Here is a 24,059-nt window from a genome sequence, read left to right on the forward strand (position 1 = left end):
CTGGATAATGTCAGACAGTGCAACGACAGTGGCCTACATCAGTAGGTAGAGAGGAACCAAGAGCCAGCAAGTGTTGCAGGAAATAGCCAAACTTATGGAATGGGCAGAAATGCATCTTCAGGAGAGCTCAGCTTCGCACATTGCAGGAAAAGACAATGTAAGAGCAGACTTTCTCAGCAGGCAGAGCCTGGACCCAGGAGAATGGGTATTGTCAGACAAGGCATTTTAGCTAATAGTGGATCACTGGGGCCTTCTGTTTCTGGACCTGCTGGGGACTTCTCGCAATGCAAAGGTTCCTCGATTCTTCAGTTGCAGCAGAAATCCAAAGTCATTGGGCATTGATGCTGTCATGCAGGAATGGCTGGAGGACAAGCTGTTGTATGCTTTTCCCCAGTGGCCCAGGTTAGGCAGAATGGTTTGGAGGGTCTAGATTCACAGAGCGATGGTGCTACTGGTGGCACCAGATTAGCCCAGGAGACCATGGTATCTGGATCTGTGAAGGCTCCTGGCACACTCCCCCCTCCACTTTCTGCCACAAAGGGATCTGTTGTGGCAGGGGCCTGTTCGACTCAATTTTGTCTTATGGTACGGCCCTTGAGAGGGCTTGCTTGATGAAGCATGGATATTCTACGGCGGTGATTGCCACCATGCTATGAGCAAGAAAGTTATCCACTTCCTTAGCCTATGTACGGGTTTGGTGAGTGCTTGAATCATGGTGTGAAGATCGAAGGGTTCTTCCTCATTTGATTAAGATCCCGCTCATTTTGGAATTTTTGCAGGATAGATTGAATAAAGGATTGACCAGTAATTCCTTAAAGGTACAGGTACCAGTTCTTGCCTATTTCAGGGGTCTGGTGAATGGTGGTACCTTATCGGCTCATCCAGATGTAGCCCGTTTCTTGAAAGTAGTGAAACATCTTCGTCCTCTCTTGCGCTTACTGGTGACCTTGTGCAGTCTTAATCTGGTTTTGGATTTCTTAGCGGGCCCTACATTTCGACCATGCATAACCTTTCCTTGCAGTTACCGACTTTAAAAATGTTGTTTCTTGTGGCGATTTATTCTGTGCATAGAATATCCGAGCTGCAGGCCTTGTCCGGGAGGCATTCCTTCGAGTGACTCAAGAGGTGATACAGTTGCATATTGTTTCTTCCTTTTTGTATCAGTCCATTTCCCTGCCATCTCTGGATAGGGAGAGAGATGCAGAGGAATATTGCCTTTGCTGCCCTTGGATGTCAAGAGACATATCATGAAGTATCTGGAGGTTTCTCGACTTCTCAGGAAGATGGATCGCCTGTTTGTCCTCCATGGTGGAAATAAACAGGGCGAGCCAGCTTCGTGGGCTACAATAGTTCGCTGGATTAAGGAGGTAGCTACGGCTGCGTATGTGGATGCTGAACAGCCATTGCCTAGTTAGATTAGGACTCATTCCATTAGGGCTCAATCAGTGTCATTGGCTGAAGTTAGATTGTTGTCTCCCGCAGACATTTGCCAAGCTGTGACGTGGTCCTCCTTACACACCTTTTCCAGGTATTATCGTCTGGATATGCAGGCCTTTGCACATGTGGTTTTGACTGGACCGTACATTCCACTGGTTCTGGATTCATCTGCCTGGAAGCTAAGAAATGAGAAATTACTACTTACCTGATAATTTCCTTTACTTTAGGACAGATGAAGCCAGCTTCCTACCCTTGGCTGCTGAATGAGTGCCCTATGGTCTTCCTGCATGGCTACATGTTCCAGGGGTTACTAGTAAGTGATACTCCAGTCCCTAGACTAGTGTTAATACATTCTTTGTCTGAGCTCAGTGTTTCCTGTTGGCTGAGTACTGGAATGGTTATCTTTTATTAATCAAGTTATTTTTAGTCTGTCCATAGTTGGCTTGGTGGGCAGATGTCACTACAGGAGTATATATACTGTGATGTCAGCTTGCTCCATCTCCATCTGCTGGTGGAGGTGCATACCCCACTGGTTCTGGATTCATCTGACTATCCTACAGAAAAGGAATACATATATATATATATATATATATATATATATCCTTTAGTGTGTGTGTATGTGTGTGTGTATATATATTCTTTAGTGTGTGTGTGTGTGTGTGTATATATATATATATATATATATATATATATATATATATAAAACAAGAACTTCAGGCAATATTCACATTCAGTTGTGCTTATCACTTAATACAAAAAAAGAAACACTCTATATAGAGTGGGATACAAGCACATACCACTTCTCATATACAGTCTTTTGATAAATACAAACATTTTTATTCTTGAAATCACTCAATACAAATATGAATTTAGAAATAATTGTGCATAGTATTCAATTAACTTATCATTATCATGTACCAATATATCTGTAAACACCTTCAGTACATTCTTTTAAAAGGACATATTATCATACTCATTTCTAAATTCATATTTGTATTGAGGGATTTCAAGAATAAACATTTTTGTAATTATCAAAAGATTGTATATAAGAAGTGGTATGTGCTTGTATCCCACTCTATATAGAGTGTTTCTTATATATATATATATACCAAAGGATTCATAACCCATGGCTTTTAGACTAGACCATATGGGTCCTGTCTTGGTACCTATAAGGCCGATTATATAAATTGCCTTTGTCATTCCCGTTTTAAAGCCTACCCACATTTTTCCCTAAACACTAGTGTATATCACTTTGAGAAGGCTTTACGTACCTGGTTTACATACTCTGAACAATTTATTTGTACCAGCTCAGTTATGAAAGGAAATCAAGACACTTGCTTGAGACACCAAAATCTTATTATTCCATTTCAGTGTGTGGATGTACATGGGGTAGAGGAGGGTTGGGTGGGGTCTGGTATGTGCAGAACGTCCCTGCTTGTTTGCTTTGCTGTGAGGAGCTCTTCTGGTTAATCATTCATAGGGGGGAATGCAGGTGTGTGGGCACAGGGCAGGGCACAGCAGCCAACGCAATCATTAAAAGTATAACTTCAAAGCAAGAGCTGGGATGGATCCTGATGATGAGTAGATTCTGGGTAGAACCTCTACTTAAGAAAATATGGTAGGAATTAGAAGAGCTGCTCTTTGGGGATGAGATCTTGACGTGAGGACAAAGGAATGGTGTGGCCATTTGCACCGGAGAGATGTTCATAAGAAAAGGAGACAGTAAAGAGGACCTCAGCGTCTTTTAGGGGGCCTAGCAGTGCCAGCCTTTTTTGAGCAGGCAATAAATTTATGCAGATGAACTCCAAATCTCATTTGAATTTCAAAATCATTTGTGTGAATAGCATCTGCAGCCCACAGTGAGAAATGTTTCCAGATGTCTCTTTCCGCTAGGGACCCTTTACTGATGGGATGAGGATCGATAATAGTTTGAGCAATGGAGTCCTATGCTCGGCATTTGATAACGCCTATAATATTAAGGAAACTTGCTTTTCAAAACACATAAATGCATCTCTTCAAGCTCTAGTTGGTGAAAGCAGTTTCTCCTATGTTTAGTGATTTCCCACAGAACACACACGCTGTAGATTGACAATGCAATGTGATAGCTGGCTGTGATCCGATTATGTACCTTTTACATCTATTAGATTTATAAATCAAAAAAAGATTTAATCTGCATTCATGGCATTCTGCCTTTGGTTTCTTATCTCCCATCACACCCGCTTTAATGTTCTTCCTGTCATGCCTTTCCTACTTTTTGAAATTATTATTTACTGGTGATTTTTACTGCTGCTTACACTTGCCAGAAATTAGTACAGGTTTGCTCACCCACCCTTCACAATTATGCCTCAGCCTTGTCCTAGAGAGAGACAAAGACTAAGAGGGTAATTTTGACTTTCAGCAGTCTTTGTGAAGTGAAAGTGTGCGTGAACAAAGCATAGGCACGCTCTAGCCCAAACTTTCAAAGCGAACGTATCCACGCCTAAATCCACCTTGCAAATTAGCTGGTGTGCACGGGACCCAGCACAGCCTACGCGTGCACATTAACCCCTGCTCCTTGGCAAGTACCTGGAGATTTATGTGCGCACTTTTGAAAATTGAAAGTTAATGGTTCCCCCACCCAGTGTATGTAAAGATAGGGGTGAAATTGCTTCTGCATGTACAAGCCCTAGGGCAGATCAGTGGAAGCACCGGCGCCATGGGTAAGAGGTTACCTTCCTCTCCGTAAGGGTTTTCCCGGTCTGTGGGAGTGTAAGGGGAAGGGAGGGAACACATTACTGAGGTTGTGGGTAGGCAGAGGGTGGGGAGCCTGTTTAAAAAAAAAACAATGCAGGCAAGGAGGAGGTGGGGGCGATCTGCATCCCCATAACATTTTTTTTTTTTTAACTTTAGTGAGGGTTTGAGGTGGTGAAGGCTGCTTGGCTCGGCGGGGCCACTTAAAACATTTTGAGGGGAGATGGTGAGAATCAGGCTGCCGGTCCACAAAGCACTTTATTTTTGGTTTGCAGTGCTACTTATCTTTCAAGATACCAGGTTTAGTAGCAAATTATCTGGCCACATAGCCGGTTAGGTTTTTAAGTTATCTGGCTACATGTAGTTTAGAAAACGTTAAGCGAGTATATTCATTGGGACATTGATCTCGCTGAACATCTGGGAAAAGTTATTTGGCTAACTTTAAATGGATAGCTTGTCTGCTCGCTGACTTACTGAATATGGACATCTATGATTTTTGTGATTTGGATATGTGCTGGCAGGTGGGAAATCAGTCAAGACCATCAACTTAATTCTCGTATGTTACCGGATGCTTATCAGGTTGATAATGCTGGGCACTGTCCAACAAGGTCACATAACTTAGGCAGCCAGATGTTTGGGCAACAGCTTCAATATTCTTGGTAGCTGTTCAGATTATTACAAAACTTGTGGTAGACGTAGGGGTGAAGGGCTGGGTGTTGGATTAAATATGGCAAGGTATATGCTTAACTATCCAGTAGAGTAAAGAGGATGTCAACAAACACGGACATTAGTAAGTAGCAACATCCTACATGTGATCAAGCTTCTACAGCTGACAACTCAGATGTATAACTGGGCAGACCGGACTGGGCCAACTGATCTTCATCTGCCGTCATATATTATATTTTTATGTAGATAAAACAATAATGATTTAAGATCACTCATTATCAACCTGAACCTACAGGCTCTGTGCTAACATGATTTTTATTGTTTAGGTAACTAACATTATCGATCAGCAATATTGCCAGCCGTCGTTACTACTGTCAGAAGTCAATGAATCTCTCTAATGCAGTAGTCAGGCATTGCGTCTGGTGCTCAGGGCTTTCCAAGCAAAGAATAGCCTTTTGTTACTGATGAAAAAGGCAACGCTTTGGAAAATCATGTATGAGCTGCTCTGGAGAACAGGTGTTATTCACTGTCCATTCTGGATATTTATAGTGAAGGAAAGTTCAGGTAAATGGATAAATTAGAGATTTTTGCCTTTTGTGAAGGGATCTCTTCATCTGATTCCAGAGAAGGCAATGAAGGCATGGCCTAGCGCTTAGCACAATGGACTGAGAACCAGGGAAATCAGGGTAACAATCCCACTCCCCCCACTGACATTCTTGTGACCTTGGATAAATCATGTTATCTCCCATTATTTCAGGTGTCCACTTAAAATTGTAAGCTCTTTGAGGCAAAGACTTATTGTACCTGGGTATTAATCACGCTGTAACTGACATTGAGCATTATTTGGAAAGGCAGGACAAAATAAATTTGCATTTTAATTTCCATAGAATGCGGAAGCAGTACTGAAGCACCCTTAAACATCCTGTTATGACCATGATGGGAATGTGGATCCCTGGCCTGTGTTGAAATTGATGCTACCTGGGAGGAAGACCTGCCGCAGGTTCCCAACGATAGGAGGTGAGGATGACGGAAGACAGGGGCCGACTCGAGCTTCATCAATACCAATCCCATTCCCGCGGGTTGAGCCTTTGGGTGCCGGGACCGGCTGCATTTTGGTGGACCCCTGGGATGATGGAAGGCGGGAAGGCGATGATGATAGCCAGTCAGAGGTCAGGAAGCCAGAAGAAGACAACGATAGCCGGTCTGAGGTCAAGAAGCTAGAAGATCCGTCCGAAGGGAGGAGACCGGGATGAGGAGCAGGAAAGCTGGAGCGGGAATGGAGCACAGGGACAGGAACCAGGAATCAGGAAAAAGGCACGCTGGGAACGAAGACCGAAGCAGGAATGCTGCAAGATGAAGACCTGTAGCCAAGTCATCAGCTGCAGGTTAGGAGCAAGTTTAAATATTAGCCGGCTCTGACGTCATCAGGAGGGGCTGACGGCAATTTCCCTCAGTGGCCCTTTAAGATGTCCTATGTGGCGTGCATGTGGGCGTGTGTGCGTGCCTAGGGGAATGTCGGGGAGAGGCGGAGTTGTCGGCATCCTGCTGTAGGGAGATGTGAAGCAGCCTCGGTGGTCTGCCGGGCCTGCCGAGCGCGTCGGGGGAGCCCCAGAGGCGCGGGTCCCCCAGTGTGCTGGACAGCCGGCAGGGCCGTCTGGGACATCCGTGGCCGCGGGCGGCGGAGAAGGCCGGAACACGGAGGGTAGGCCTAACACATCCTTTATATTAAAGAACAATTATGGCAGAAGATATAGGGTAGGAATACAGGGTCAAGCACTGCATTCCTTCTCTATATTCCTTACATCATAACTGATTAATTGTTGTAAACATTTTTTTCAATAATTGACCATTTTTGAACTGTGTCAAGGTTTTCCTGAATTATTATTATTAAGGCCAGACTGTTGGAGTATCACAACTTTTCCTTGGCAGTAATTGCTAATTAGTTTCTTGGTACCAAGAATTCAAGATACCAGGAGCCAGTAATACGAAAGGCTTAATCCTTCACAATAATAAAAGCTCCACTGTCAGCCATTTTTGTGCTCTCTCTCCCTCTCTCTGAGCTATGGAACTCATCATGGTGACCTCTCACATTGTAAGGTAATATTTAGCCAAGAAGTACCTTCTGCTGCAAAGCTCTTAACATTCCTGGCATAGCAGAGCTATGATTTATAACACCATGCACAGGTAAGAACTTGACTGATTGCAGTTAACCCTTCATCTGCCAAAATAACATCCGGTAGATGTCAGGATAACTCCTACAATGACCTTGAAGAAGCAAGTAGGATCTGTTTTTCAGATTATTAAGAATAGTTGGTTTAACAGATTGGCACAGAGCCACTTACCTCTACGTTGCTGATTCCAGGCTGATCCAGGTGGGAAGTCACCAAAAGTCATTACAGGTGCAATTCTGAGGAGCCTGCATTGTTTGTAATTTACATAGGTATTTTTAGCCCGTGCACACTGCAGCTATTTATCAAAGGGAGTTTCCTTGTCAAAGTTTGCAGCCACAAGGTACATGTGCTAAAAGTGATCGTGTGCTTTCTACCTGCTGTTTGTGGCAGGTGACTGAGTGAGCGGCAAAAGAGCAAGCATGCATTTGACAATCAAGGCCACGATGACGTTGAGTGTTTCCATGAACATCTTTGTTCCTTCCTTTCTGATTATGGTTCTGAAAACTTGCAGGTTGAGCTTGACAGGTGGAACGCGTCAGTATGATCAGCTATTGATGCTGCTGCTCCTTTGAAAGCCTTTAATACCCAGCATATTAAATCTGTTCCCTGGATTAACGCCAATTTAAATGCTGCCAAAAGAAAGCTTTGAAGGACGGAAAGGGCGAAGAGGCGCTAACTCTTCTGTTTCCATCATTGAGGCCTTTAGAAATTATTTGGACATCTATCGCTCTTTAGGTAATGCAGCCAAGAGTTCTTGTTTTTCCTGTTGTATTCAGACGTCATTGAATAATACATGAGAAGTTGTGTTTTACTGTGTAACAATAGCTTGTCTACCTGCAGCAGGCATTGGTTTTGATATGGAACCTAGCTCTGCTTTATGTGAAAAGTGTGCCAAGTTTTTTACTGATAAGATTAAGAGTATATGTGACCAGTTAGTGCAAATAATCTATGTCTTATCTTGAGTCATCTAAATGGGGAGCATTTTCACCTGTATTCTATATGGAAACTGTTCAGATTATTGGAAAGATTACCCTTGCCTCCTGTTCATTAAATGTGTGTTCCACCTCGCTGCTTAAAGCACTCAAGCATGATATTGGGCCTGCTATTTCAAATTTAGTAAATATGTCTTCACAATCTGGTTCTCTTCCAGTATCTCTTAAACGAGCCTCTGTTTGTCCTTTGCTTAAAAAAATAAATTCAGACTCATCTGTGTTATGAGATTTTAGGCCAATCTCTTTAATTTCCTTTATTGCTAAAGTCATTGAGTCTTTGGTTTTTCAGCAACTCCCTGACTTTATTGAGGAAAACTACTTTTGATCCTCAACAGTTTGGATTTCGTGAAATCTTATAGCACTGAAATTCTTTTAGTGCCTTTTTCAGATAAAATTTGGTGAAGATTTGAGACTGGCACTATATATATATTATGGTCTTACTCTATGTTAGTGCTGCTTTTTGCATTGTAAATCATAGGCTTGGAAGAGTGGACTCTGAGACCGCTGATTGCCAGAGCCGAGGCGCAGTACAGAATCATGAGGCAGAGATGTGGTCAGGCAGGCGGAGTCTGTTCAGAAGCAGCAGACAGAAGCAAGGTCAGGAACCAGTCTGGGTCACAAACTGTAGTCCGGATCAGGAACAGCCAGAAACAGAATCTGTTGCTCAGGAACCTGCCCAAAGGAGTGAACTTCCTTTTATGTTAGAGGAATGCAGTTGACATCAGTCCGTGCTACAGAAAATGCTGGGTGCAATTGCTATGGGCGCCAGTCTGGTTGGACACCAAACAAGACAAGGTCATCTTGACACTGACAAGGTGATGAAAACTGAGAACACAGTTGCGAGCCCTGTTGAGCTTACTTCGACCCACAGCATGGGATTACCTACAAGTCCTCGGCCTCATGGCATCCACATTGGCAGTAGTGCCATGGGCATGAGCTCACAAGATACCCCTACAACGCTCACTACTATCACGATGGAATCCTCTGTCCCAGAACTACACCGTACGTCTTCAGCTCCCGGACAGAGTTCGGGCCCAACTACGATGGTGGCTACAAGAAGGCCACCTGAGCCAGGGAACGAGACTATTCTCACCAACCTGGATCCTGCTCACCATGGATGCCAGCCTACGAGGATGGGGAGCACACTGCCAGGAGCTAACCACCCAAGAGCAATGGAACAAAGAAGAGCCAGGATGGAACATCAATCGCCTAGAAGCCCAGGCAGTCAGACTAGTCTGCCTATGGTTTGGTCACAGACTCCGAGACAAAGCGGTCAGAGTAATGTCGGACAACGCCACAACAGTGGTCTACATCAACCAGCAGGGAGGAACCAGAAGCCAACAGGTGTCTCTGGAAATAGACCTCCTAATGTCATGGGCAGAAGTGAATCTTCAAGAGATCTCACCCATCCACATCGCCGGGAAAGACAACGTCGCTGCGGATTACCTCAGCAGAGAAAGTCTAGACCCAGGAGAATGGAGGCTGTCGATCACAGCATTCCAATTGATAGTAAACCGTTGGAGAACATCAACCATGGACCTCCTGGCAAACCAGTCCAATGCTCAAGTGCCCACTTTCTTCAGCCGCAGGCAGGAACCCCAGTCCCAGGGAATCGATACCCTGGTACAGACTTGGCCACAGGAGACTCTGTTATACGCCTTCCCGCCGTGGCCCCTATTGGGCGCAATCATCCACAAAATAGAACACCACAGGGGACCAGTACTTCTAGTGGCCCCGGACTGGCCAAGAAGACCGTGGTACGCAGACATGCGAAGACTGTTGACAGGGAGCCCCCTTCCGCTACCTCCACACAGAGACCTGCTCCAACAGGGACCGATCCTCCATGAGGATCCAGCTCAATTCTCTCTTACAGTCTGGCCATTGAGAGGACCCGCCTAAGGAAGAGCGGATACTCGGGGACAGTAATTGACACCCTACTCCAAGCACGCAAGTTCTCCACATCCCTAACATACATAAGGATTTGGAGAGTATCGAAGCCTGGTGCGAGGACCGCGACATCATACCATGCTCAGTCAAAATTCCTGCGATTTTGGAATTCCTGCAGAATGGCCTACAGAAGGGATTGTCTCTCAGCTCCATCAAGGTACAGGTGGCCGCATTGTCATGCTACGGAACCAAGAGCGAGAGCGGCAGTATAGCCTCTCACCCAGATGTCTCCCACTTTCTGAAAGGAGTCAAGCAGATCTGATCACCCCTAAAGTAGCCGGTGCCTCTTTGGAACCTCAACCTGGTTTCTTAGTAGGAACCTCCTTCAGACCTCTCCGCGGCCTGTCTCTCCGACTATTAACATTGAAGACAGCCTTCCTGCTGGCAGTCTGTTCGGCCCGTCGTATATCTGAGCTACAAGCACTGTCCTGCCGAGAGCCGTTCCTCAGACTCACCCCGGGAACCATCCAGTTACGCACAGTTCCGTCATTCCTTTCTCATGGAATTCTTGGGTGACATCCCCGAGAGCGAGTGATTCATGGGTAAGCCATGCTTTCATTCAGCTAGGACACCCATCCTACCGGGTGTCGACGTTTCTCAGTTGAGGGCACTGGCGGTCTCCAGCTATAACCAATTCAACCGGTTCAAATTAATTAAGCTAACCAAGTTATAAAGTTAATCACGTTATCCAAGTTATACAGTTAATCAAGTTATTCAGATTATTCAGTCATACATATATTTCCCAATGCTTTTCGAGGAGAATACTGAAGAGCTGCATTTCATGCAGGGGTATATGTACTAGGGCTGACGTCAGATTGAAATCTGATCCATCTCCAATCTCTATCAGGAGTACACTATACCCATTGGTCCTGAGTCCATCTGTCTACACTAAGGAAAACGAGATTATCAGGTAAGTAATTTCTCCAGTGGTCTTCGTTCTAAAGCATACGGGGTTAAGCTTAAAGATCTAAATATGTATACGCTAGAGGAAAGGTGAGATAGGTGAGATATGATAGAGACACTCATTATCTCAAAGGTTTCCATGCACAGGAGGTGAGCTTTTTTAAGTGGAAAAGAGGCTTTAGAACAAGGGGTCATGAGATGAGGGTGAAAAGGGGTAGATTCAGGAGTAATCTTAGGAAATATTTCTTTACACAGAGGGTGGTGGATGTGTACAACAGTCTCCCAGTGAAGGTGGTGGAGACAACAACAGTATTTGAATTCAAGAAAGTATGGGATAAATACAGAGGATCTCTAAGGAAGTGATACTAAATTAATTGGATGGATGGGCAGACTGGATGTGCCATATGGTCTTTTTTTTGCCTTCATCTTTCATATTTCTATCAAATTTGCAATTGGCGCAAAATTATTCAGAGTTGAAAAATCACAAGCAGATTGTGATAAATTGCAGAAGGACCTTGTGGGACTGAAAGAGTGAGCATCCAAATGGCAGACGAAATTTAATGTGGACAAGTGCAAAGTGATGCACATAGGGAAAATGAACCTATGTAGTTACATGATGTTAGGTTTCTTAATAGGAATTACCACTCAGAAAAAAAAGATCTAGGTGTCATAGTGAATAATACATTGAAATCATTGACTCACTGTGCTGCAGCGGTCAAAAAAAGCAAATAGAATGTTAGGAATTATTAGGAAAGACATGGAGAATAAATGGAGAATATCATAGTACCACTGTATGGCTCCAAGGTGAGACCGCACATGGAGTACCTTGTGCAATTCTCGTCACCACATCTCAAAAAAGATATAATTGCACTGGAAATGGTTCGGAGAAGGGCGACCAAAATGATAAAGGGGATGGAACAGCTCCCCTTTGAGGAAGGGCTAAAGAGAAAAGATGGCTGAAGGGGGGATATGATAGAGGTCTATAAAATCATGAGAGGACTAGTGAATCAGTTATTTACTCTTTTAGATAATATAAAGCAGTGGTTCCCAACCTTTTTTCTGTTGGGACACATCTGGCAGATAATGCTTACAGGCGTGACACAGTGAACACTTGACCATCAGGGGCTAAATGTAAGCATGTACTCTGCATTCACAGGAACCCTCACCCCCCGCCCCCCCCATAAACAGTGGATGCAGAGCAGAACTAGGATATTTCAAATATAACTCACTATATAAAAACAATATTCTGATTCTGGTGCTATCTCAGTAGCAGAAACACAAACTCCCTTACAACCAGGTGCAATGTAAAATACAAAATCTGAAAAAAAAAAAAATCCTCAGTCCATATGTAGCAAACCTTCCATACCACTACAATGCTAATTCCAAGAACTCAAACAGCAATAGCTCTTCCTATGAAAAGGTAACAGTGCAGCACCAATGCATTTATTTATTTATTTATTTATTTATTTAAAGGCTTTTATATACCGGAGTTCATGCACTAGTGCATACCACTTTGGTTTACATAGAACAAGGAACAGAAAATTACATCAAACAGATTGAACAATTAAACATCCTCCGGAAGGGCATTCCAGGCATCCACCACGGAGAGGGTGGTAGATGCCTGGAATGCCCTTCCGGAGGATGTGGTGAAGACCAGAACTGTGAAGGACTTCAAAGGGGCGTGGGATAAACACTGTGGATCCATAAAGTCAAGAGGCCGCCAATGAAGAGTGGGTGACTCGCCAGAATGATGGCTACTGCCTGGAGACAATACCCTTATTAAATAAACATACACATGCTTACTGTGACTCCAACATCGCTCTAAGCTTCAACAGCAAGAGGAAATGTGGTAAAAAGGATTCACACTCACAAAGAGGGGAGTAGCTGGCTTGTTACGGCGGTTACTACCCCAAATCAAATAAGCCTGATACTTCACTTTCAATGCATATACAGCATAGTTCTCTGCTTCAACGGCAGGGGAGAAGAAAAACTGTTACTTCACACATCCAGCAGAGCTCTCTGCTTCAACGGCAGGGGAGAAGAAAAGAGGGTTCGCACTCACAAAGCGGGGAGTAGCTGGCTTGTTACGGCGGTTACTACCCCAAACCAAATGTGCCTGATACTTCACTTTCGATGCATATCCAGCATGGCTCTCTGCTTCAACAGCATGGGAGAAGAAAAACAACCAATAAGGGTTGTATAACATAGTCTGGGTAAAACAAATAAGCATGGGTGTAGCTTGCTTATTGTGGTGGCTACTACCCCTAACTAATCAAGCTAGATATTTCACTTGGATGCAGCTCCATCACTGCTCTCTACATTAAAGGTGGGGGTGGAAGGGAAATAGAACCAAGAGCTAAGAGAAACAGATAAGTATGAGAGAAAAAAATGTGTGAAGCTTGCTGGGCAGACTGGATGGGCCATTTGGTCTTCTTCTGCCGTCATTTCTATGTTTCTATGTTTCTATGTAAATATACAATTACATTTAAACAAATTACAATTAAACAAATATACAATTAAAAACAAATATACAATTGCATGTCCTATTGAGAATGAGAAAACACAACAAAGAAGATTGATACAAATCCCTACCTACTTGTAAAATACCTCACCTCAGTCACACATACAGATCCGACTTTCACCAAATACAGAATGAAAGACCACAAATTACAAATATGGAGACAAAAACTGGAATGGAAACCTCAAAAAGCCACTCTACATGCAGTGCAAAACTGGAGAGCTAGAAACAGAAATACATATCCTCCTGCACTAAGCAAAGTACAAAGATAGAAGAAATGCACATTCCTAAAACTGACATATTATGGCTCTTACACCCCATCACTCTCCTTCCATACCTCCATCATTTTTTACTTTTCCCAATTACTCCCTTTCACTCATCCGCTCACACTCATATCCCTGTCCAGCATTCCTGATCCCCTCACATCCTCTTCCCTGTGCTCCCTCGCTCCCCTGCTTGACTCTCTCTACCCCCTTCATCCCATTTCCCTGCCTGTCCAGCTATCCTGATCCCTTATTTCCTACCCCTTCCTGCTCAGCAGCCCCCACACTTCCTCTCCATTCCACCTTCATCGTCCCAGCATCCCCAACCTCCTTTCCCTCACCCTTCACAGGGTGAAGAGATCATCAGCAGCATCACTCCCAGACTCAGCAGGGGAAGATAACTATGTGTCCATTGGGCCCAGAATAACAGGAGCTGGCAATATCTCACTCTGATCTGGGTGAAGGAGGAAACAGCCTCCCACTGGACCAGAAAGAAGAGAAGGAAGTGAGAGTAGCCTCCCATCAGTCCCAATGTAAGAGAAGTCCACCAATTCCCACCCAGGCTGATAAGGAATCCTGTGATCCACCTCCCAGAATCTTGCAACACACCAGTGTGTCCTGACACAGCTGTTGAGAACCACTGATATAAAGACCAGGAGACACTTCATGAAGTTAGGAAGTAGCACATTTTAAACAAATCAGAGGCCAGGAGACACTTCATGAAGTTAGCAAGTAGCACATTTTAAACAAATCAGAGAAAATTATTTTTTACTCAATGCACAGTTAAACTCTGGAATTAATTGCCAGAGGATGTGGTTAAGGCAAATGGTGTAACTGGGTTTAAAAAAGATTTGGAAAGGTTACTGTAGGAAAAGTCCATAAATTGCTATTAATCAAATTGACTTAGGGAGTAGCCACTGCTTATTACTGGCATTAGTAACATGGGATTTATTTACTAAGAAGTTGCCTTATTGGGTCAGACTGAGGGTCTATCAAGGCCAGCATCCTGTTTCCAACAGTGGGCAATCCAGTATACAAATACCTGGCATGTACCCAAACATTAAATAGATCCCATGCTATAAATGATGGGTGTTTGCCAGGTACTTGTATCCTGGATTGGCCACTGCTGGAAACAGGATGCTGGGCTTGATTGACCCTCGGTCTTACCCAGTATGGCAACTTCTTATGTTCTTATCCAATGTTTTGCAAAACTGATTTTCCGTTTTCACTACCTAGCTATATTATATTTTTTTTGCCAAAGATGAAACTGCTTCTGTAAAGCAAACAATAACAATCACAAACGAAGTCCACCCAAATGACTAGAAAGCATACGGCACACGAGAGACAATGGCCTGCTAACAGGAGAGATGGCTCTGTCCTGTGCAAGGGGCTCGGCGTTAGGGTCATATTCATGAATCTGCCCTAGTTTGTATTCTAATGAATCAGATGACAGCAGGATTTCTTAATTATATTTCTGAAGTTCGGGGATGACAAGAAGGAACTCTAAACTAGGAAACTCATAGAGGGTTCTTTTTCAGAACTACAAAGCTAGCAAAATTAGAAAGGGTCTGGAGGTGGTGTGAATAGAAATCCATTTCTCAGCTCATTGCACCCAGACAGCAGAGATGGAAATGCTGCATTGGCCATTTCTGGGTCATGGAGTTTTAACGCTGGCTCAGCAGCCTGGAAGAAAATAGCCCTTGTGCAGGACAGAGAGGAGAAAGCGTGCACTGAGACAGACCCCGGCAGACACAGGAGCAACAGTACAGGAGGTGATGGGGATATGTGAGGGGCCTGTAAGTACCAGATAGGGGTAGTGTGAGACAATAAAACCAGGGCATGGAGGAAAGCCAAGAGAGTGGAGTTAACAAAAGCGACTCAAACAGTGAAAGAAAAAGAAAGCGAGAGAGAGAGAGAGAGGGTGCAACAGAGGCAAAGAAAACAGCAAGCAGCCAGATTATGGGAATTAATTTGCAGGATCAGAGGACGGAGGGCATTATTGCTTTGGTGAACACAGAGCTACCAGGAAGTTAGTAAACTTTTGAGTGCTTGTGTTCAAAGAAAGAACTAGGGTGCAGGTCAAATATTTTCACTATCCAGTATACTCCCCAAATTCTGTGCAATAAAATATTAAATGAGTAATCCCCCCTGCCACCAACACCACCACCACCACTAGCACCAAAAAAAGTACCAGTAAGGATAGGCTTTCCCCACTTGTTTTCTATTTGTGTATTAAATAATGTCCGTCTGCACGTTTATCCTTCAAACAACATTATCCCCAAACGCTGGCAGTACCCTGTTGCAGACGGAGCACAGGATGTGCTTGTGAACCCCTGTGTCGTGGCACGACCTGCACAGCCAGAGGGCTGGCCACGATCCATGCTGCTGATGGGCAAACGCATCAAGGCATGGGCTGACTGGAGCTAAATACTCTTGAACTTGGAATATGCCTTGAAGGCCTTGCCAAACCTGCACGCCCAGGAGTGAGGCCCGGGAAATTAGTGCTGGTCTCTGGGGTAACCTTCCAGCCACTCGATAACCCTTTTGGACTTGCTGCTTGAGAACGGCTTGTATGTCAGCACAGATGAAGGCGAGGACTGAAGATGACTCTGAAGACTTGGACAAGACGAAGGCACTGAAGACTTGGAACTTAGACGAAGACTCAGGTACAAATTCGGGTTCAGGTTTCAGGTTCGGATTCAGTTTCAGGTTTCAGATTCAGGTTTGAATGAGCCCTGCGCCACAGCATGCCCTATACAGCCTGTGGGCTGGTTATGGCCCACACCGGATGTGGAGCAAACTCTGAGCTTAAAACATGGACATAGACGGAAGCTGGGACAAGGAACTCCGAAAACCAGGAACAGGATTCAGGGACTCACAGCTCAGGAACTCAGAGCCAGGGATAGGACCCCGGTGTTTAAAAACAAGGGACTTCTGAGACTTGACCAGCAAAGAGGGACTTGGAGACAGGACTGGAACATCAGGAACTTGACTAAAAACTATCAAGACTTGGACAGGATTTTGGACACAGGAACAGGCTGAAGACAAGGAACACTGGAACAGGAACAAAGGCCAGGAACAGGAACATCACGTGAGACCAGGAACATGAAGACCATCGATGAACACAGGAAACAAGGAAGACCTTTGCAAAGGTGAAGAGGAACTGAATAAAGGTCCCTTTTATAGGCCTAGCAGGATGACATCAACAGAAGGGGCCGCAGAGCTTTTCCCACCGTGGTCCCCTTAAATCTCTGGCTGAGGCACCATGCAGAAGTGGCATCTTGGTGGCGTCCAGGAAGTCCGCGGCGCTCCAAGGCCGTGCCAGGAACAGGAAGTGGCAGCGGCGGGGTCGGCGGAACCAAGCCACACCGAGGGACTGAGCCAACGTCCAGGAAGAGAGGTGAGAGCCGCTCAGGAGCGGCAATCGCAACATAACTTCAAGCTCATAAAAATATACTTGTAACAATATTCCTGAACAAAGAAGTGCTAACTCTGGCTTTTGATCCTTTGGCTTTGTAGGATACATTCCTTAAAGTGCATAACTGCAAAGGAACCCGTGTACAGTGAGTTTGAAAATCGGGTTATTCCTGTAAATGTGCCCATGAATATTTAGTAAAGGTAAAACAGGGGTGTAAATTTAATTGTTAGCAGAAGGGGTATACATGGACTTTTTTTTTTTAATTTGTTTATTGTTTTGCTTGATGTTTATTTTTGTTTGTTTTGTTTATTAGAAATAAAATAAACATCAAAGTGAAAAGGGGAAAAAAAAAAAACCAAAAGGAAAAGCCCTCTGCCAGCCCCTCCACTTCCCCAAGCACCACTGACATTTAAAAAATGGAACCATCCCGGATCCTCTCCTCTCCCCCATCCTCCTTGGATGCCTCTTACCTCTTTCTTGGCTCTCCAGAGTAGGAAAGGGAGAAGAACAATCCCCAGCCGCTCCTGTCTAGCCAGGTAAGCCATTTAAATGGATAACTATTAAGTGAGGATGGTCCCAGAAAACAAATCGGAAGCCGATCCAGTTAGCTGTGTAGCAGTAAAGATAGCGAAGATCGGTGTATGGGAAAAAGCCCTTTATTAAAGTTTGCCCGACTCTGGCCGAGTTTTGCTCTTTGGTCGAGAGCTGCCTCAGGGGCAATAAATGTGAGCAGGACTTATTGCATGCCTGCAAAGTTGAAAGTTAGTGCATCCACTATTGCATACAATCTTTTGGATCCTGGTTAACCATACATCTCTTCTTTAAAACATGTAATAATGCCATGCAGCAACAGGTGTGAGGATGGCTTTTTCAGCTTGACTCTCAATGATACACACAGCAGGCTCCTGAATTTCTTTCTAAACCGGCAGCAGTCACTGTTTCTACCTCTATTTTGTGGGGCGAATTGACCCAGACAGGGCGAGATAATCCATATAACTTTACCTACGCTTTTTACTATCTATTATAAATGCAGTTTCATATATTTATTAGCATTTTGAGGAATGAGTGAAGCCATCCTCACACCTGTTGCTGCACGGCATTATTACATGCACTAACTTTCAACCTTGCAGGCATGCAATAAGTCCTGCTCACATTTATTGCCCCTGAGGCAGCTCTCGACCAAAGAGCGAAACTCGGCCAGAGTCGGGGAAACTTTAATAAAGGGCTTTTTCCCATACACCGATCTTCGCTATCTTTACTGCTACATAACTATTAAGTAATCCGTTTAAATGGCTTTTGAATATGGACCTCAGAAATGGATAGCATTGTAATGATATATCATAAAAGGAAGCCTAGCAAAGCATGAAGAACCCAGGACTGGATGGATAAAGAGGATTTCTAATCTGCCATACCATTATGTTGATATTACTTGCAAATTAAATTGTTTATTTTGTTAAGAGATGATTTGGGGTATAATGTGTCTGAAGAATGGGCCCAGGTGGTTTTGAAAGCTCTTCTGCTACAGATCTATGGATAATTGTTCTGCTGGCCCAATGAAAGGTGTCCCATCCTACAGAGAATCCGGTATATCCTCTTCAGTGTCTTGCAGAAGGCTGTAGAACTGTTAAATCTCTGGGGAAGCTTTCTGGAACTGAGAACACAAGCTCGCTTGGAATCCTGATCCTTGGACTGAAGCCAGCTGCTTTTCCATACAAATCAGAAAAAGACATCATAACGTAGTGGACAGTGGTAGATAAGGACAAATTGGCCCAGCCAGTTTGCTCAGTTGCTTTCCTCTCTGGTTTTCTACCTCGTTGGGTAGATGCAGTGGCATAAATTCCACCCAAATAGACCCCACAGTGCAGGGAGGGTGGACACCAGACAAGAATGGGGCCCAGTGGCCCACCAACCTGCAGATCGGCCCCAAGTGGTGTTCAGATTCCTCTTTTCAGGATCTAGCAGCGGACATCAGCATCAGTATGGAAAAGACTGCATGGGCTGATTTTGGCCTCCTCCCAGCGGAGGTCGAGCAGAGCATCCAGACAAAGGCATCAGCTTGTGCAGCTGGAAGAAGATGAGATATTGGGCCACGTTAAACGGAGGGAGAAGAAAGTGGAAGAATCACCATGGGCCTGCATCCTCAGAGGCTGCAAGAAAGGTGTCAGACAGGGACCAGGGGAAAGAGGAGAGTCGGGGTTGGACTGAGGGGGGATGGTGCTCGGGTCGTTCCTTGATGGGGAAAGAGAGCGAGGCAAGTGTGTGTGTGTGTGAGAAAGTTCAAGAATACAACTGCCCAACTCCCAAATCGCAGCACAGGGGTCAATCCATAACATCTCTCCAACTCCCCCCTGCTCTGGAGCCCTTTGCAAAATTATGCCTAGGGTCCTAGAATTTGAACTTTCACCACTGAGTAGATGATTTCCATCTTTAAACTGACAACAGCTCCCCCTCCCCTGCCATTTCTTTCACCCACCCTCTCAGTCCTTTTCCTACCACTGTCTTCTAATCTGGCCCAAACATGTTTACGTTCTGTTACAGTGCTGGCCTCCGTCACCTGTGCCAGTAGGATATTACAGGCCTTGTCATCCTTCTGTTTGGTTCTTAGAGGTCCCACACATAATCCAATACCCAGGCCCCCCTCCCTCCCACGTTTTACCACCAAACCTTACAGTAATCCACACAGCCGCTAAAATCATACAGGCATCCTGTGCTCATTGATGTTAGGTGGGACAACCAGGTGCTTCCCTGCTGAACACTTCCATCCCCGTCTTCCATACCTGAAATGTCAGTTTTTAAAATGTATCATTGGGTAGTGTTAGGGCTGAACCTCTCAATCTGTAAATCTGATTCATGGATCGTCAGTGGAGAATTTCAAGATATGCCATCCCTTTACTTTTCACTAATGCACTTTCAGAGTATCTAAGAAGAGTTCTTTCCTTGGGCGCATCCCTCTGTCATGTGACCTTCCATTTGCAAAGAAGCTGGATCTTATCAAGAAGACCATAATTCTTTCCTTCCTCCTCCCTCCTGTTTGGTTGGCAGTAAATGTTGCTGTGCAAAAAAAGAAGGAATGCGTCCGAAAGTGTTGAAGCGTGTTATCTTTTCTGTTTATATTTCTGGAAGGTTATTGACTCTAAAGTACTTGTTGAAAATATCTAAGTGTTTAGCTTTTTCTTTCATAGATACATTATTTTGAGTTATGATGCTCCCTTCCTTTGGTCAAGCTGGCCCCAAAGGCAACCGAATATCATTCTGGAAAAAGAAAATGGAAGTCCCCATGTCAAGGGTATTAAGGAATTTCTGTGTAAATTGTTTTGTAGTGGGAAGCCAAGAGACGCCACTTAGACCTTCAACAGCATCTGTGTTTTTGACTTCTCTTATTTTTTTCAAAATCCTGGGAAATTTTGCCAACTAGAGGCCTGGTATGTTTTTGCATAGTTCATTTTAGTGAGCCGATTACGAGGAATTGCAAGAGGACTGGGGGACTGGGCATCTAAATGGCAGATCAAATTTAATGTGGACAACTGCAAAGTGATGCATAAAAGGAAGAATAATCTAAACTATAGGTATATGATGCTGGGTTCCATATTAGGTGTCACCACCCAGGAAAAGGATCTTTGAGTCACTGAAATCCTCAGCTCAGTGCATGACAATCGTCAAAAAAGCAAATAGAATAAAGCCAATGTAATCTTACTGTGGGCTTTAACTCCTGTTTTAGTACAGGTTTTTTCGGCCCTAGCATAGCCCTGGTATGTAGTAGGGGTGGTAGCACTGGAAAATACCCCAAAATAAAACCGAAGGCAAGGTTAGTACATCTTAGCTATTACCCTGCAATGCAAGGAGGCATACTAAGAGGGAGGTTGCCTAGTGTGTCTCCTTTTACTGCAGGAAATGTAATGCCTGGTCAGAGGCAGATGTTAAGCTTCCCACAAAAGACAGGAAGGCACCAAACTCCACTGGAGAGTGCCAGGGTGGAGCAGGTGGGTCAGCTGTCCCTCCCTTTCCAATATGCCCAACCCTCCCTCATCTTAAAAAGAAGTTGGCCAGCTGACCAGACAGGGGAGGTTAGGGTCAGTTGGTCCGGATTGCAAAGTTTCACCATATCAGTCCTCTCATTCTCACTTAAAAATTGGGTCTTACAGACTTCCTGCATTGCAAACCTGCTTCTAATCCCACCTGGAGCCTCATCAGCAGGGCTGACAGCCGATTGGTCCCTTCACTGTCACATGTCAGTGAAAGCAGCAATCCCCTTTCAGAAGCCTGTCCTTTCAGAATTCTGTAAGGGAATTGGTCCTTTCAATGACATGTGCCCCTAGCCTGCAAATTTATCACTACCGACCTATCTCAAACCTACCCTTCCTAGCTAAAATCATGGAAAAAGTAATAAGCATCCAACTCTTCGATCACCTAGAGAAAAACAACATCTTGTATCCTTCTCAATTCGGCTTCCGCAAATTTTTCAACACAGAAACCCTCCTAATCTCCATCACCAACTCTATACTTAAAGGTATTGATAAATAATCGGCACTCCTACATTCTTGCCATGCTAGATATCTCCTCCACCTTTGACACTATCAGCCATGAGATCCTGCTAAACCGCCTTACCAAAATTGGCATCACTGGCAATGCCTTCCGATGGTTTGAATCATACCTCAACAATAGACACTATATAGTCAAAATTGGTACTAACAAATCAAAACCCATCATCCTAACTTGGGGCATTCCCCAAGGCTCCTCCCTATCCTCCACCCTTTTCGATATATACATGTTACCTCTATGCCAACTCCTAACCAGTCTAGGACTTACCCATTTCCTCTACACAGATGAAGTCCAAATCCTTATCCCCATTACAGAATCCATCTCCAAATCCCATGAGATCTGGAAAACCTGCCTTGAATCTATCACCCTCCTCCTCTCTAATCTCAACCTTGCCCTTAACACATCAAAAACTGAACTCCTCATTATTTCTCACAACCCCAGCACTTCAACCGCCACAAACATCAACACTCTTCCCCCTCAACTCCTGTCGCTCAACAAGTTCGAGACCTTGGCGTTATCCTAGACAACCAATTGAATCATAAACAATTCATAAACACCACAATGAAGGAATGCTACTACAAACTTCATGTCTTAAAAAACTTAAAACCCTGCTCCACTTTAACGACTTTTGCACAGTCCTACAAGCCTTAATTTTATCCAAACTTAAACTAATGTAACTCCCTCCTTCTAGGCCACCCCGCATTAACCATCAAACCCTTCCAGATGCTACAAAATGCCGCAGCTAGAATACTCACCAACACACACAGAACAGACCCATATTACCCCCATCCTAAAAGACCTCCACTGGCTTCCAATTCCATTCAGAATCTGCTACAAGAGCCTCACTATCTTACATAAGACAATACATAACCGTGACGTACACTGGCTCAATGAATCCCTACATTACCACACATCCATCAGACCCACCAGATCCGTCTACAATGGTACATTACGCACACCCTCCTCAAAACCCACCCGTCTTACTGCCACAAAAGAGAGAGCACTAACTATCGCAGGTCCCACTAACTGGAATTCCATGCCTCCTGAACTGCGGCTGGAGCCTTGCTCTCATAAATTAAAAAAAAAACTTAAAACTTGCTCTTTAACAGGCCTTTCCATAATTACCTTCACCCAGCTACCTCACACAACCTCTCTCCCCCCTTGCTCCAAATTGTATATATTAATAAGAGTATATTCTTTTCAAGTTTTCCAGGTTAATCTGTCCTAATTCTTCGCACTCTTGTTCATTATCTAGATTTGTTCCGTTTCACTTTCTTTTAATCTTATATTTATCACTGTAAAGTTACCAAGTTTTTTTCCCAAAATGTTCCATGTAAACCGATGTGATGTCCTTCGAATGTCGGTATAAAAAAGTGTCAAATAAATAAATAAAAATAAATACATTTATATACTGTATGTTCCCAAGGATCACAGCAGTTTACAACAGAAAAAAGATATATAGTATTAGAAGAATTAAAGTAAAAATGATAAAAACATATTACATTTTACAATAATAGGCAATAAAAAATGAAATGTAAAATAACAAGGATAAAAATTAACAATAAATAAGAAAAAATACATGAGTACATGCTACTTACGCATGAAACTCCTTTGAAAATTTACTCCACGTTCTTCCGCCCTCACAAACTTGAAATCAAATTTTCACAGAGTATCTAAACTACTAGCTTCTCTGTGAAAATTTGCTACAAGCTACCTGGTTGGTACTACGTCCCCTCCAGGGGCTCCTTCATCTAAGAAGAAAGCCACAAAGCAAAACACCTGGATTTGGTTCGAAGGCATACCAGGATCTGTGCAGATAGAATTGACAAACCTTATCCAAGCTGTCTGTCTGGGTTCCAGTTGGGTTTTTAATCAAGTTTTTGAGTAAGAAACAATAAAGGAAGAAAGAATCTGTGCTACAGCACAGAATTGTGATGCTGGAAACCCCATTTTTACTTCTTCTGTCTGCATTGACTCATGCTTATTCTTCGATTATAAGCTTTTAGGAGACAGGGCATTGTAATACTGATACTACCCTATAAATAATAGTATTATTGCTAAAAAAAAAAAAAAAAAAAAAAAAAAAAGGCTTGTATAGGTGAGAGTATGAAGCAAACACAATTCTCCAAGTGAGATGCTAATGATGGCTCCTCATGTTTTTCATGTTTAAAATCTTAACTATTTTTCCTTAGGAATTTGTGAATGCCATGACATTTTCAATTAATTAATGATAGGGAGTTTATCACTGCTGCTCTGCAGGTCAAGGTCCTTCCTCCTGCCTGCTATAGATGAACTACTACTGCCACTATTTATTATTTCTATAAAACTACCATACACAGCACTGTACAAATGCACAGAAGAGACAGCCCTTCCTCCATAGAGTTTACAAACTACCGTAGTCAAGACAGACAATCAGGACAAATAAGGTTATTTTCAAATGATTTATTGACGAAGATCAAAAGCAGGAAGACGGTC

General features: G+C 43.7%; 1 protein-coding gene across 6 annotated transcripts in view; it reads left to right on the forward strand.

Annotated features, from left to right (window-relative positions):
• Positions 1-24,059, forward strand: part of LOC115091192 (laminin subunit beta-4-like) — a 121,842-nt gene that overhangs the window by 16,745 nt on the left and 81,038 nt on the right. For 2 of the 6 annotated variants that reach the window (XM_029601212.1, XM_029601218.1), the window contains exon 1: positions 5,790-5,850. The exons of the other annotated variants lie outside the window; for them this stretch is intronic. In XM_029601212.1, coding sequence (XP_029457072.1) covers positions 5,805-5,850 — 46 coding nt within the window. In that variant the 5' untranslated portion in view covers positions 5,790-5,804. Of the gene's footprint in view, positions 1-5,789; positions 5,851-24,059 lie in introns of those variants that run through there. 6 annotated transcript variants of the gene reach the window in all.

The sequence above is a fragment of the Rhinatrema bivittatum genome, chromosome 4 (assembly GCF_901001135.1).
Source record: "Rhinatrema bivittatum chromosome 4, aRhiBiv1.1, whole genome shotgun sequence".
In the NCBI taxonomy this organism is placed as follows: Eukaryota; Metazoa; Chordata; class Amphibia; order Gymnophiona; family Rhinatrematidae; genus Rhinatrema; species Rhinatrema bivittatum.